This window comes from Chenopodium album, chromosome 23, assembly GCF_948465745.1.
Source record: "Chenopodium album chromosome 23, dcCheAlbu1.1, whole genome shotgun sequence".
Lineage (NCBI taxonomy): Eukaryota > Viridiplantae > Streptophyta > Magnoliopsida > Caryophyllales > Amaranthaceae > Chenopodium > Chenopodium album.
In genome coordinates this window covers 37,099,452-37,114,156 of record NC_137856.1, presented here as the reverse complement: position 1 = coordinate 37,114,156, position 14,705 = coordinate 37,099,452, and the positions used below count along the sequence as shown (strand labels likewise).

Here is a 14,705-nt window from a genome sequence, read left to right as displayed (position 1 = left end):
TGTAACACTTAATGCATGATATTTGCTGATTACTAGGATTAGTCATCATCCATTCTGGACTCTATGTGCCTCTTGATTTTGTCCATTATATATAATCTGCTGAAAGTGTATGCAAAAGATGACTTACAAGAAGCTGTCATGTCTCCTTACCAATATAATTATATTTGTCATCTAACTGTATGTGTTTCCTCCAAAGATCTGGGTGTGGCCAGAACGGTTGCAGACCATTCATATTCTTGGCTACCTCGATGTCTGCAGTCTGCACAACCAGGACTTCCTTGACAAGAGTGTGAGCTGTTCCTCGTTACAGTTTCAGCATTAACACCTTAGAGGGCTTAAATGAGCTAAAACCAACTATCGGAATTATGCCATCTGGTCTTCCGTGGTTAGTGAAACCCTTACGCAGTACAATAATGAAAATAAAGAAGCTTTGATTTGCATGTTCAAGAACAACAGATATCAATCTCCCCCTTTAATAACTATGAGCAAGAGTATGTTAATCCATAAGTGGTGTAAGCTAATACGATATTTTGTGATCAATCGTGAGCCTACCTCCGTTCAGATCATCATTGTCTCGTGCTTTGTTGCTGATATCTGAAGTAGAATTTGTTCGAATTTTATGTTTGTATTTTAGCACTTATTCTAACAATGAGGATGGTTTCTTCCTTCTTGGTGAATGGAACACATGCGAGGATTAACAAGTAGGTAGTACATATTAGTATTTTATGTTGCTGGTCCTTGTCTCGTGCTCCCTTCTCTAGTTCTCTTTATTTGTTTTTTGTTTTTAAAGTAAGATGGTAGTAGTTCATTTTTGTTTTTGATATTTTTGTACAAGTTTTTGTTTGAAATTGCGTCTTTTATTACACTAGTCCGAGTGTGCCGCGCGCACCGATTTGTAAAGCTTATTAAGAAAATTATTAGCAAGACGTATAAGTAAGATATAATTAGCTTAGTTTTTGTAAATTGTACATAATATAAATTATTAGCAAGACGTATATGTAAGTTAATTAGCTTGATTTTTGTAAATTGTACATGATATATACTTGTATACGTCATAAATTATTGCATTATTGTGTCTTAGTAGTAACCGATTAAATGATTTTAGAGACTTGGAGTGCTGATTACTGATTCTTGGTCTTGGGAGTTAACTTACCCAGGGGAACATATTGAGGCTTCATCTGACATTGAGTAATGTAACAAAGATTATCACTTAATGGTTGACCATGGTGAAGGCTATACAGTACATGCTAAGACAGAAATAAATAGGATGCTACTGTCCGCGCACTGTTTTGTTAATATAATTTAGGAAACTATTAGTGAATCGTTTAAATAATCAACTTGATTTAGCTTTTGTAATTTTGTGCATGAATTTGTAGTTGTATGAAATATAAATTATTAGAATGCGTGTGTAAGATATAATTATTTCATATCTATATTTAATGTTAGCAATTATTTAGATCACAAACAATTGATAAGTATTGACACTCATGTTGATACGGAGTATAGAAAATTAGAAAAGTTAATATCATTGCTTGGATTGGATCACATGTTTGAGCTTTGTCTTGCTTTGTGTTAATTATTTCTTGATCAGGGGTTACTCAAGTTGTTGGGGTTACTCAAGTTACTTGGTTAGGGGTTACTTGAGTTACTCCTTATCGAGTAACTCTGTAAGTAACCCTGACTGAGTAACCCCTCGAGTAATCCATGATTACCCCTCGAGTAACCCCTAACTGAGTAACCCCTCCCCCTCAAGTAACCATTGATTGAGTAACCCCTCAAGTAACTCTGACTTAACCCTCAAGTAACTACTAACCGAACTCCTTAAATAACCCCTTACGGAGTAACTCGAGTAACCACTGATTGAGTAGCTCGAGTAACCCATGACCAAGTGAACACCTCGAGTAACCTTTGTCCGAACCCCTCAAGTAACCCCTGATCGATTAACCCTTCAAGTAACCCTTGACCGAGTGAACCCCTATTCAGTTCTGTTTAGCTCCAATCAATTCAGTTCAGTTCAGCTCCAATCAGTTCAGTTTAGTTCAGTTCAGTTCAACTTAGTTTAGTAAATATAAACATGCTCTAAATAATTTCTTCACCCCAAAAAATTATATACAATTTACCTCACTCCTAGATAAATAATGTACTTTCCCCTAAATAAATTGCTCTTGCATAAATAGTTCGCTCACCCCTAAAAATTACATGCAATTACGTGTCTCACCCTTAAACAAATTGCTTACCTTTTCTTCAAAAAATATAATACAAATAAACCATACGCTGATGATTTTTTTTTTAAAAAAATAATCAATATCTTGTCTTCAAATTTAATTTAAAAGTGGTTAAAAAAGTTTTTTCTTTTTACTACTCTTTCTCATAGTTTTAAATTTTGGTAATATTATAAAGTTTATTCTCACTATCTCCCCTCCTAATCTCTCCTTTTATTACTTCCATCTTGTTTTAAATCCTGTCTTAAATTGACATGATTTTGATATTGTACGAATTATTTCATATTCTTATACAACATACTATTTTATACTACCAGATGCCATTATACCTTTAAGGAAAACACTTTGATACTTATTAAGAGTTAATCAATAAGTTGATAATCCAAAGTAAATAACAATCTATAAGGCCCTGCATTAATCATACCATGAGTTGTTAGTTGAAACTTAAATTGGTTGATTAACTATAAATGTATTTTTTTTTTTTCCTCTGAACAAATTCCTTATTTTAAACACATATATATTAAGAATTTTATCTACATATTCTTGATAAAAAACAAATAAACAGGTGCCTAAACTTACACTTACAAAAAGAATGATTGACAAAATTGTAAAGATACAATGAATTGTCAAAACAGAAGATATGAACAAATAGGTGGTTTCAAATTTTCTGGTCCTCAAGTACACCATGTTTATACCCGTAGCAAAAATTGGGGGTCTAAGTTATGTAAACAACGTGACCACATCTTTCTTGTATCCTCTTACAGTTAAAAGCCTCGGAATGTTTTCCACCAAAAGATCCAAGTACTCCATATAAAATATAGATGGGTGATGGAGGTGGTGGCAGTAAGCTAACAAGTACCACAACGGTCATTCTTGAGTATCTTAGCAACTTCAAGGTAGTGTAAAGAAACTTCACCTGTTGCTCATTCACAACTACAGGTTTACCATCAGCCATCAAAGGATTGCCGTCCCTCTCAGCTATTTCTTTGATCTTTGACATGACAAATGTAACAAGAGCGGACCTACAATGCAATGACCAATGTAACAATCAAATTCTCATTACAATGCAAAACAACAAAAGCTTCAAATTTAAAAACCAACATTAATGTCACACAATATCATTCTTTTACAAGGATACAAAGAGCTAATAAGAACAATTTTGTTATTTTCGTTCTATTTTCATGAGTTTAATTATGAAATTAACCCCATTTTTAGGTAGTAAGAAGGCCTTCTAACTACCTAAAAACCATTTTTCGGACTTTCCGCTAGCTCTAACAAGCCAACCATGCTATTTCTACAAGAGCAAAGTGCCCAATTAACAAAAACCTTTATGATGATACAAAGTATTATATATTCTTTATACAGAGTATAATATAAGACAAAAGCGTACAAATCTGAGCCTTTTCATGTTCACACAGAGGCAAATCATATGAAAAATCCAACAATTATCTGAGGAAATTTAAGATAATTTAGAGTAAAATGTGACATTCTATTGCTCAATTGCATCAAATCGAAAAAAACTCAACTACCCAGAAATATTTTACTCAATATACTCACATTACAGCTTAGTTACATACAAACGATTAATACAATTTCAATTCATTCACAAGAAAATTTCTCAATTTTAAGTTCCAGCACCCAAGATTTTTACAGATTAGCATTGTATCTTATACCATGCCCACATATCTACATCAAAAAATCAATTTACAGTAACATAGATTCAAGACTCAAGTTTAACATATGATAGATCAACAACCAAACATCAGATTTTCTAAAGCTTAGTCATGAAAAAAGTTGTTATTTTCTTTCAAAGATTTTGGAGGTCTTAGTTTCTAAGATTGATAGGCTGCCTTTACCAAATGGAGTAAGGCCACAACTTGGCTACAAATTTTCAGTTGTCATCCAGCCAATATTCCAGACACCCACATCAAGTTACTCTTATCACCCATTTATAAAGAAATTTAAACATAGTAAGTATCAACAAAGAGAGGCAATAATTTAATTGAAAGCCCTAATCTACAAAGGGACAACTTAATTTGACAAATTGTTTGACAATTTTTCATCAATCAACCTCCGAAAACAACAGAGTAAAATAAAAAAATTTAAAATTTTTTTTAAAAAAAAAATTTACCTTAGCCTCGGAGTGAGAGACAAAACATAAGAGGAGAAAGCAAGCGCGACATCGAGCACAACCTTAACAGCAGCATCAACACCAAAAAGGAATTGTTGGAGATGGGACCTGTTGCAAGCCTATGGTTCTTCTCTTGACATATATGTTGTCTTTCTTTTGGACAAACCCTGCAGTAGAGTAGTGCCAACTTTCTAAGTGACATTAAACAGGCCAACTCTCATCTATCCTTGTATTTCAACATTAAGAATTAAAAAACAAGTGATGTTAAGTCCATACCTGGCTCCTTTGAGCATCTTTTTTGATATCTTTCCCTGAATTCGGGCTTCTCTACTTGATCGGGCAAGGGAGCCCCTGCAATGCTTATTGCTCAAAACCCGCTGTCTTTCTGATTCATCTTCCCATCTCTAATATAGGCGGACAATTGCAACCACTTCTAAGTAATGGCAATCTAATCATAAATTTCAGCATGGAAAGAGCCAAAAAAAAAAGTCTACTGATCACCCGCCTCAATGTGTTCAATCTGTAGAGGTTTCTGCCCTTAATTAAGAGGGGATGAAGTGGAGGTAGTGGTTTGTGGCCTTTGCTCCAGAGAACCTCAGCCTGGAAATTGAAAGATGGTCAGTACCAGATCTTTAAGCATGTTTGCTGTCAAGATAAATGATATTTGAGCAAAGAAATGTTTTTTGGGCATTTGAAGATAATCAGCATAAAAGGTCTAGCATTGTGCTATCATGGAAAGGAAAAAAAAAAAAAAAAAACCTTAAGGGGCAAGAATAAGACGCCATTTGATAAGGAATTCAGCACTAAATAAATGAGTCTGTTAACATTTTGCTACTGGTACAAGTAATAGAAATACAATATCCCTCCCTTATCATTATACATATCAGTCAATACTCGAGATCATTTATCTTGATCTCCTAAACATTTTTATTCCTAGCTAGCTACATTTATCTTAAATCAAGTTCCCAACACGATATTGTGGTCATACATCCCATCGTATAACATTAAGAATTTACGATCATAGGACACAATAGATTTCTGTCTTAATTTCATACTATCACCCAACTTAACCTCTTAAAAAAGGCTAAACAAGATCATTAAGATGCTTTCCTACACATAAAACAATGGAAAACAATTTTCTTGATTTCCTAAATGTTTCGACCCTAGCTAGCTACATTCATCATGAATCCAACTCTGCTCATTAGCAAACAAGACTCTAAATTTATCCAAATTGTTTGAAAAAAATCTAAAGTAGAACCCATAAGAAGGAATATAAGTGACCTGAAATGTAAAGGGAATTATAGTAAGAGAGTCACAACCTTAGAAAAATTGTATCCAAAACACGATAAATCTTTCATAGTTAACTCCAGATCAAAATCCATTCAAAATTTAGTACTTCATCATCACTACTTCAATTCAATTATCAATTACAATTAATGAAATTGAAGGTAAAACTTTTACACAAACTTGACAAATAAAAATAAAAACTAAAATCTTACAGAGTCCAAGTCGATTTGGGTGAGGTCGATAGTGATTAGTGAGGCATGGTCCCTTATATTTTCTTCTGATCTGCAACCACAAATCATTAAAAAGTCTTTTACCAAAAAATAACAGATAAAATCTTTGAAACATCAGATCAATTAATCAAGCAAAGATGAAAAACCCAAACAAAATCATGAAACTGACACTACCTAAAGATCTGAGCTTGAAGCTCTACACAAACCCAGAAACAATGGAACACTCAAATTATAATCCTTGAACCCGCTTTAAGGAGTATATAAAATCAGAATTTGACATACCCAGATGAGATTCATGATGGAAAACTCAAACCCCAAGTCAAAGTAGAATTTAATGGAGAACTCAAACACCGAGTAAATTGGCGATGAACCCTAGATTTAGATCATCAATCACCTGCAATTCATAATTAAGGGTCATATGAAAACACAAACCCCTAGATTAAATGAGAAAATACCCACAATCTATTTCATTCAAGCAATTCATCAAACACTTTAAGATCAAATATTGACAAGACAAAAGAAAATAATATAACATTAAATTAGATTCGAATGAACTCACCTTGGCACAAACATTGACAACTCAATCAAGAATATCTTCTTTAATTCAATCTTGAACATCTGGGTTTCCTACAAAATCTGCCAAAAAATAAAATCAGAAATAATCAAGCTTAGAAGAACCCTAAACATCTGAGGTTGAAGCTCTACACAAACCCAGAAACAATGGAACACTCAAATTATAATCGTTGAACCCTCTTTAAGGAATATATAAAATCAGAATTTGACATACCTAGAATGCAAGCGAGCAAATTGTTTCTTACACATTAAGCATTACATCAAGACACAAAATTCATAAAGAATCAAACTTTACAACCTTAAGCATCAAATTTTGTGACTAATGAAGTAGTTTAGAATTTCAAAACCCAAAATGCAAGCCCCCTGAGTAAATGTGAGAGTGCGCATAATTACACCCGTTCTAGGATAGACACCCTACATAACGACAAATAACACACTATAAGCATATTATAGCGAAATTTCATGCAATTTAGACCCTCAAACTCAACAAGAACACACCATAATTCGATGAAACTTACACTAAGTAACCACACAACACAAGGTGCTTTCCTCATACTTCACATTAGTACTATCATTTCCCGGAAGTGAGACAAAGTCAATTATCAAAATCTTAGATACACAACACAATTCCAAACACGGGTATCAAATTCAACCAAAACCCCTAAATCTAAAATAATTATTTTTTCACTAAATCATAGGAATGATCAGAAAGTAACAAAAAAAATATTAATATATAGATGATAAAATAAGAGCAAATATACTTGAAACTGCTTTGGTATATAAAGAAAAGCATGCAAATTTGTAAATGATTTAGGTCAAGGAATTCTGCAAAACAATAGATAGAACAAAACATGAATTGGGATTTTTGTCCCAGCAAAATGGAAGCTTTTTAAGTAAAAATATTCATTAAACGGTTTATTTCGTTAATTTGATCAATACAGTATAGTATAAAAGAGATGAAAAATATAGATCAAATATAGTGATTCTTTAATTTTACCTAACAAAGAAAGCTCTGGCACTGGAAGCTACCATTTAATGATTCTCTTTCTTCTTGTTTTTGAATAAAGCTTACTCAAATTCCTCCTGCAAAAATACATAAATTCATACAATGTTAAGTGAAAAACCATAGATAGTTTAGAAATATTTCATATGCACGGGATATACAGATTTTAAGGAAAACACACAAAACATCAAATTCCCTAGCCATTTGCACAATTTAATGGAGGATCGGAGGCTAAGGTAATTTTTTTAAAATTTTAGAATCAATAAAAATTTACCTGAAAAATTACCCAAGCCATTTCCAGCGAACGCCCTCTCTCCTCAGTATTCGGGCTCAGCTTTCTGTTTCTCCCTCCTGGTTTGTAAAAAATTAAATCAACAAAAATTTAGAATCAATTTCAATTTGAAACAATCAAAACCAAAATTAGGAGGAAGATCAATGACCATGTTTCTGGGCATGCTCAAGATGAAGGCGTTCCTCGGGATTGACGAACAAAGCGATATACTTGAAATTCGTCGGTGGAGATGTTGGTGATGCTGTGGCCATGAATGAGAAATGAGGGCTTTTGATAGATCGACGGCTTTTGTTGATTGGGTTTGGTGAATCGGTGCACGACTCAAATGGAGTTTGTGGGTTTTAAAAAAAGGAGAGAGAAAGATGGGTTCTCCTGTCAAAGAAATAAACCCTAAATCCATCAATCTCACCAAAATAAACATCCAAAGAATTATGAGGATAGGATTAGCGTTCAAAATGAAGAACCCTGGCCTAGAATTCGAGAACAGAGAGGAGGTTGAGTGAAGAGGATTACTTTGATAGGTTGAGGAGAGAGATTGAGAAGTGATGAGGAGAGAGTAAAAATAGGAGCAAAATGCAGTGAAGCTGAGAATTGAAAGGCTGGAAAAGACGACAAAACAAAAGAAAAAACCAAAAAGAAATTGAAGAGGGCAATAAGGGAAGGGAAGGGCAGCATGCAGCAAGAACAAAAAAATATTATGGCAGGAGCATAACCGTCCGAGCACTGTTCATAAGAGAATTGCTAAAAGTAAAAATTCCTCAACCCAATTTGGCTTTTATAAGGGTTATGGATTTGTTTCAAAAACGTGCAAGACCCGTTTTGGACCCGGATTCGTTGGATCCGTCAGATCTAGATCTGGATCTGGGTCTTCATTTCCAAACCCGGCGGATCTAGATCCAAGGTTGAAAAACGAATCTGGATCCGGATCCATCCGGAGCTGGTCCATATCCGACCTGTTGCCATCCCTAATTACAACCAATTTGCAAAAGAATGTGAAAGAAAAGTTGCATTACTTCAATATCAATAGTTGATTATGAACAAAATTGAGTTGGGGAGAGCGGTACCACGGTGGTGATGGTGGCAGAATAGCAATAATTATATAGGTGGTAGTCGCTGCGGAAGGGTGGTCGACGGGTGGTTATGGTGGTGGCGGATGAGATTCCGACAACCACGATGGAAGGGCGGCAGTTATGGCAACAGCATAGTCATTGTTGTGTTGTTAGTGTAGGCTTTGTAAATGTGATTTTCCTTCCAAATCTTTTCAAATTTGGAAGGATTTGTTTCCTAAGGATGGAAGAAGACAATTTCCTTCCATTTCTCTTCCTCCCATTTCCTTCCCCTCCCAATTTTGCTATCCAAATAAAGGAAATTACATCCCTTCCCCTTTCTCTCCTTTCCTTCCATCCATCCAAACAAACTGTTAATGTTCTATGCATTGTGCTTTATTCCATTTTGGTACACTCTCTCTCTCCAATCTAGTTTTACTTTTTAACCCCACCTTCCCATACTTTCCCCACTTTCCCTTACCTTTTCCCCTTTTCACACACTCTCACTTCATTCTATTTTTACTTTTTGACCCCACTCACATTATAATACATTATTCCTACTTTGTCCCCCAAACATTTTTTTTTTTTTTGATGCAAATGTGGGAAAATCCTAAACAAGAAAACAGAGAACCAAACTAAGTCACTAGCCTAGAAGTAGTCACCCCAATGGCATCCTCCAAGAGCAGGCTCCTTATTTCGATCGGAGGAGAATCGAAATAAGCAAACTTCTCTTGCAGCACTACCCCTAAATTGGCTAAGCAATCAGCTACCTTATTCCCTTCCCTAAAGCAATGCACTAAACGAAAATTACAACTAAAAAACTGAATTAAATTACGACAACTATTTAAGATGTGGAAGGCTTCTCCTCCATGATGGTCTGGATTCTGTACAGCTTCAATGCAGGCTTTGTTGTCCATTTGTAATTCCAGCTTGGTGATGCCTATATTTACTGCCATTTGAAGACCTCGTTCTGCTGCTAGAAGTTCAACTCTGAAGGCAGTGCATATACCAAAGTTTGCAACAAAACTTCTTACATAATTCTAGGGATGTCAGTGGGGCGGGTCAAGTAGGAGACCCGCCCCATCCCCGCCCCACTGGGGCGGGGATGGGTCTTGGTTTGGTGGGTGGTGGGGCGGGGATGGGGATAAAAGTCATACCCGCCATGGGTGATGGGGCGGGGGTGGATTTTACATTGTACCCGCCCCATCCCCGCCCCGCTCCACCCGCCCCACTTCGTACCCGCCCCATCCCCACCCGCCCCACTTCGTACCCGCCTCATCCCCACCTCACACCCACATCTATATATTTTATATACTTGTATACTATTTTATATATAAAAAAAAATATGTAAAACAAAATAGTAGATATAATAATTTATAATACACTAATTTTATAATTAAAAAAAAGTGTGTAATATTAATAATAATTTTATTTGTTGTAATTTATACGTAGTATTAAATATGTTGGATTATGTATTGGGAGGTGGATCTTAGGGTGGGGATTAAGCGGGTCTTAGGTGGGGATGGATATCCAAGTGGGGGGTGGGGCGGGGATGGTTTTGGAATTGTACCCGCCGGGGCGGGGATGGGGATGAATTTTAGACCCGCCGCGGGGATGGGGACATGGATGGGTATGAAATTTTTAGATGGGGATGGGGATGGGAAGGCCAACATCTGCCCCGACCCGCCCCATTGACATCCCTACATAATTCCCTGCCTCATCATGCAAAATACCACCTCCTCCAGCAGGCCCAGGAGCACCTTTCGCTGCTCCATCAGTGTTTAAGGCTGACCAGAAAACAGGTGGGTTCAACCACTTAACAAAGATTTCTTTCTTAGAACGAGTGAGTATGGAATATTTTATTTAGAACGACTTACCACTCTTTAATGTCCATTTTTTAGTCCCTACTACTTTTTAATTTGAATAAAATAACAAAATCAATTACGATAATGAATTTGTGTGAGTAATAAATATGTAAATTATAACTGAAACGAGACCTCGCCCGGACCAAAATACTAGTTATGGTTTAATTCTAGTTCTAGATCATCAATCAAAAACTTGACTTAGGGCCTGTTTGATTCAACTTATTTTCAGTTGAGCTCCAATTAGTTTAGTTTAGTTTAGTTTAATTCAGTTCAGTTCAACTGTTTTCAACCGAAACGAACAACCCCTTAGTTCTAACTAGGGGTGATTATGATGCGAGTCAAGCCCGAGTATCACTTAGAGATGGAAATACCCAACGGAGGATCCGACCACTCGATCCATCCGCTTTATTAAATGGGTGAAAAACCCGGTTTATATGGATGAGAGGCGGGTGTCGGGTGAATCAGGTGATGGATCAAGTCGGATTCGGGTGGTGACCTAGTTAATCCCATCCGTCACCCATCCATCCATCCATTTAGTATTATAAATACTCTTATTTTTATAAAAATAAATATAGATATCTTATACATATACTACCTCCGATTTTTTTTATGTGCAACTTGGAATATTTTATATTTCACAAATAATACTCCAAAGTTGTGGAAACAAGTCTCTCTCTCTTCCTCTCCTGCCGTCCAAACCAGAAAAAGAGAAAGAAAAACCCAACTCTCTCTCTCTCTCTCTTCTAGTCCTCGCTCAAATCACAATTCGGATCGAAGAAAATCAACAATGGAATTAGACTGTATCACGGACTTTTGTTGGGTTCCCGTATCTTCTCTCCCTGAAGATCAAGTTTATGATTCCCCGTCAGTAATTTAAATTTCAGTCTCTTTTGTTTGTTGTTGTTAGAATTAATTGTCTCTTTTGTGGTTGATTGAAGATTAATTGTCTCTTTCTTCTTCTTTTATCATTGATTTTTGTAGAGTTATTGGTTGATTATTTTGCTCATCTACTTGTTTTGAAACAACTTTGCCTTTAGATTATTATCATACACATATTAATTAATTAATTAATAAATAAATAAATAAATATTCATTGATGTGTTTTGCTCGTTTCCTTCTCTCAACTTGTTTGTTATTTGTGCCTGATTTAGGGTTAAGTACTAACAGACTCTATAATTAATTAATTAATGTTTGTTTAGCCAACAAAGGACAAGGAGGCTGGTTCGCTCCACCAAAGCTGGCCACATTTACAAGCGGACGAGCCGGTAATCTGTCTCTTATCTGCTCTTGTTTCTTCTCCTCTCTTTGATTGATTGTATTGATTTGTGGTTCAGTTATATATATATATATATATATATATATATATATATATATATATATAGTATGCTTTCTGGCCGAAACCACCACGGTCTCATTAATGCTAGTAGTAGTATGCAGGGAGAATTTTGAGGAGTTGGGGTGTGTAGGAGGAGGCGATACCTGTCTGTCTAATAATTTTAGACTTTACTAGTGTAGTAAGGGAAGGGAAAGTGGAGCAAACCGCCTTTACGGTGTGTTTGGATAGAAGGAAATGGAAGGAAAAAAAGGGGAGGGAAATGGAGAGATGTGATATCTTTCATTTGGATAACAAATGAGGAAGGAAGGGAATTGGAGGAGAGAGAAATAGAGGGATTAAATTGTAGGAAAATGATCCCTCCAACAATGGAGGGATTTGGAAGGAAAACTCACCAATCTTCTCTCCCCTCCCTTTCCCTCCCCTCCTCTTCTCCTCCCTCCCCTTCTTTTCCTTCCTCTAATGTTATCCAAACACACTGTTAGTTTACTAATACTTCCCCCATCATATTATCCGGTTGTCTCCCTCGGTCCCTCCCCTTCCCTTCCCTTCCCTTCCCCCTCATTTTATGTTATCCAAACAAAGTGTAATACTCAAGTTTAGTCATCCTTACTGTCATGTCAATTGTCATTCCAGCTTGGGAGTCATGACAATCCAGATGTTGATGATGAGGAGGAATCTGAGGATAGCTTCAAAAACTATGCAGCCTTGGCCTTAGATAGGTATGGTGAAAACCATGAGCTTGTGGAGATTGGCCCTGTAGCCGTTGGAGAAATCGCACAAGGCCGTGTTTCGCATTTCAACATCAAGGCTAAGGCTCAGAACCAGGATGAACCACCTAATGCTGTAGAGAAGACTTTTTTCTGTGAACTGATCAAAACTAACGCGAAAGATGTCAATCTTGTTTCTGTGAGGTGCTTGGGAGAAAGCAGCCAACTACCAGGTTACTTTTTCTACATTTAAAAATTGATTTCTTAATTATCTTTTCCACTTCGCAGTATTATCTTTATGTAGGTGTTCTTATTTAGACTTTTGCTCTCTCCATTATTATTGTGGTAATCCTTTTGGTGCTTATTTTCAGAGAAAGCCAAGACTTTTGGATGCATTTATTGTTCTGACAAGAATATTCATCATCCGGATGAGGACTATTCGCACTCTTACCATACTGGTAGGGAAAAACATCGAGAATTCGTGTTCTCCAAAATCATATCGTTGCGTAAACAAATACGGGATTGGTATGTTGAGGCTTCTTGTTTTTTGTTGTTGTTGTTGTTGTTGTTGTTGTTGTTGTTACCAATTCTCTAGTATCACTCATTTTCATTTTGACGGACTTAATTGTGCTGTTCATACTCTGTTGTTCTACATTCTATTGAGTTTGATTAGAAAGTATGGCAATGGCCCTTTTATGTAGCAGTAGGCACTTGCTATCATGTTTACTTAGCACAATTCTTGATTTGTATTTCTTTTTCATATTGCTATTCGTATTGTGATTACTACCTTTGTCCGGAATAATTAAACAGTGAAGAAAGCCAGGTGAAGCCTAGTTTTACACATCCTGGAGTTATGTACTTTGGGTCATCCTTCTCAAACTCACTATCGCAATATGCAACTGCTGCCTTACGCCTGTTTAATAGCAACAAGGTGTGTTTTCTTTACACTGGTTCCTCTTCTTTCTAATTATGACTATGTGAATGCTATTGTGCAGTAATGTCTTTTTTCTAGTCATATGGTCATTCCTTTTTGTCTTCATTGGTTGCAAATTACAGAATGCAAACTGGGAGTTTGTGAAGCATCGCTGCTGGGGACACTCAGCTCCAATATTTATAGGTTTGATTACACACATAAACTTCGATGCTAAAAACTTAGATGACCCTGATGCTGGAGTGTCCACATTTTTTGCTGAAGTTATCCGTAATCGGACTTTTCTCTTTGCTGCTTCTTGTGAACGCTTGGAACCAGGTATATTTCTATAACGTGTTTTCTTTCCTACAATTAGTTTGTTGGTACGAGTGTGTCTTTTGACGATCGTGATGCCTACATATATTTCAGAGAAAGCTGAGCATCATGGTTGCAGTCATTGCCCACGTTGTGTTCTTCATCCTCCTGGTCCAGGGTATATGAATGGCCGGGGATATGTTGATTACAAGGCCTAATACCATTATCCTGATTCTAATCTACTTTCATTTGTGTATGCGCCCTCTTAAAACATCTATGAAGCTTATGTGGGAGTGTATTGACTTAGCATATCTGTGTATACAGTTGCTCCATACGTTGCAATTTCGGGTTTCCATTTTCTTGCAGCTTTGTCTGTGATTAGGCTCTCTGGCTTTTTCTTGTTAAGGAAAAGTTAATAGTAATAGTGAACTGCTAAACCCTTAAGGCCTTAACTCTGTTGCCTTTAGTAAGAGTAGTCTCTCCTAGGTAAACATTTTTTTTATGAATGTTGTTAATGTGATATGTTTATCATCTATCTATCTATGCAAATCCATTTCTGCCAAAGTTACAAGGCTCTGGGGAAAGGTATCCATACAAACACGTTCATAATTTGAATTGACCTAATTGTTATTTAATCTGACCTAACTTAAAGCCGAGATATAACATGACCATCTTTTTATTTATTTTTTCATATAACTTGGATTCAAATTTATGTATTTGTATGTTAAAAGTAGTTGTTAGTAGTATTGTCTTTAGTTTATCCAAATTCTTAATTTACCATCAACCAA

General features: G+C 36.0%; 2 protein-coding genes across 8 annotated transcripts; one reads left to right on the top strand and one right to left on the bottom strand.

Annotated features, from left to right (window-relative positions):
- Window positions 1–2,671: 2,671 nt before the first annotated feature.
- Window positions 2,672–8,309, bottom strand: LOC145608871 (uncharacterized). 7 transcript variants are annotated; one of them, XR_014105925.1, is made up of 9 exons: window positions 7,887–8,300; window positions 7,721–7,797; window positions 7,441–7,526; window positions 6,430–6,506; window positions 6,153–6,264; window positions 5,853–5,922; window positions 4,630–4,953; window positions 4,354–4,520; window positions 2,672–3,244 (listed from the first exon to the last, which is right to left on the bottom strand). XR_014105925.1 is itself a non-coding variant. In XM_081664464.1 (9 exons), exons 4-8 carry the CDS (start codon window positions 6,486–6,488, stop codon window positions 4,355–4,357), a joined length of 522 nt encoding a protein of 173 aa, XP_081520590.1. In that variant the 5' UTR covers window positions 6,489–6,506; window positions 7,441–7,526; window positions 7,721–7,797; window positions 7,887–8,309; the 3' UTR covers window positions 2,672–3,244; window position 4,354. The 7 variants fall into 7 exon arrangements, 2 of the variants coding, with proteins under 2 accessions (XP_081520590.1, XP_081520589.1); XR_014105924.1 differs by having other exon boundaries at window positions 6,430–6,497; window positions 7,887–8,297; XM_081664464.1 differs by lacking the exon at window positions 6,153–6,264 and having other exon boundaries at window positions 4,630–4,757; window positions 4,855–4,953; window positions 7,887–8,309.
- Window positions 8,310–11,436: 3,127 nt separating this feature from the next.
- Window positions 11,437–14,475, top strand: LOC145607552 (uncharacterized). Its single transcript, XM_081663170.1, has 7 exons — window positions 11,437–11,517; window positions 11,849–11,914; window positions 12,619–12,925; window positions 13,064–13,217; window positions 13,503–13,623; window positions 13,749–13,941; window positions 14,032–14,475. Exons 1-7 carry the CDS (start codon window positions 11,437–11,439, stop codon window positions 14,133–14,135), a joined length of 1,026 nt encoding a protein of 341 aa, XP_081519296.1. The 3' UTR covers window positions 14,136–14,475.
- The last annotated feature ends 230 nt before the right edge of the window (window positions 14,476–14,705 follow it).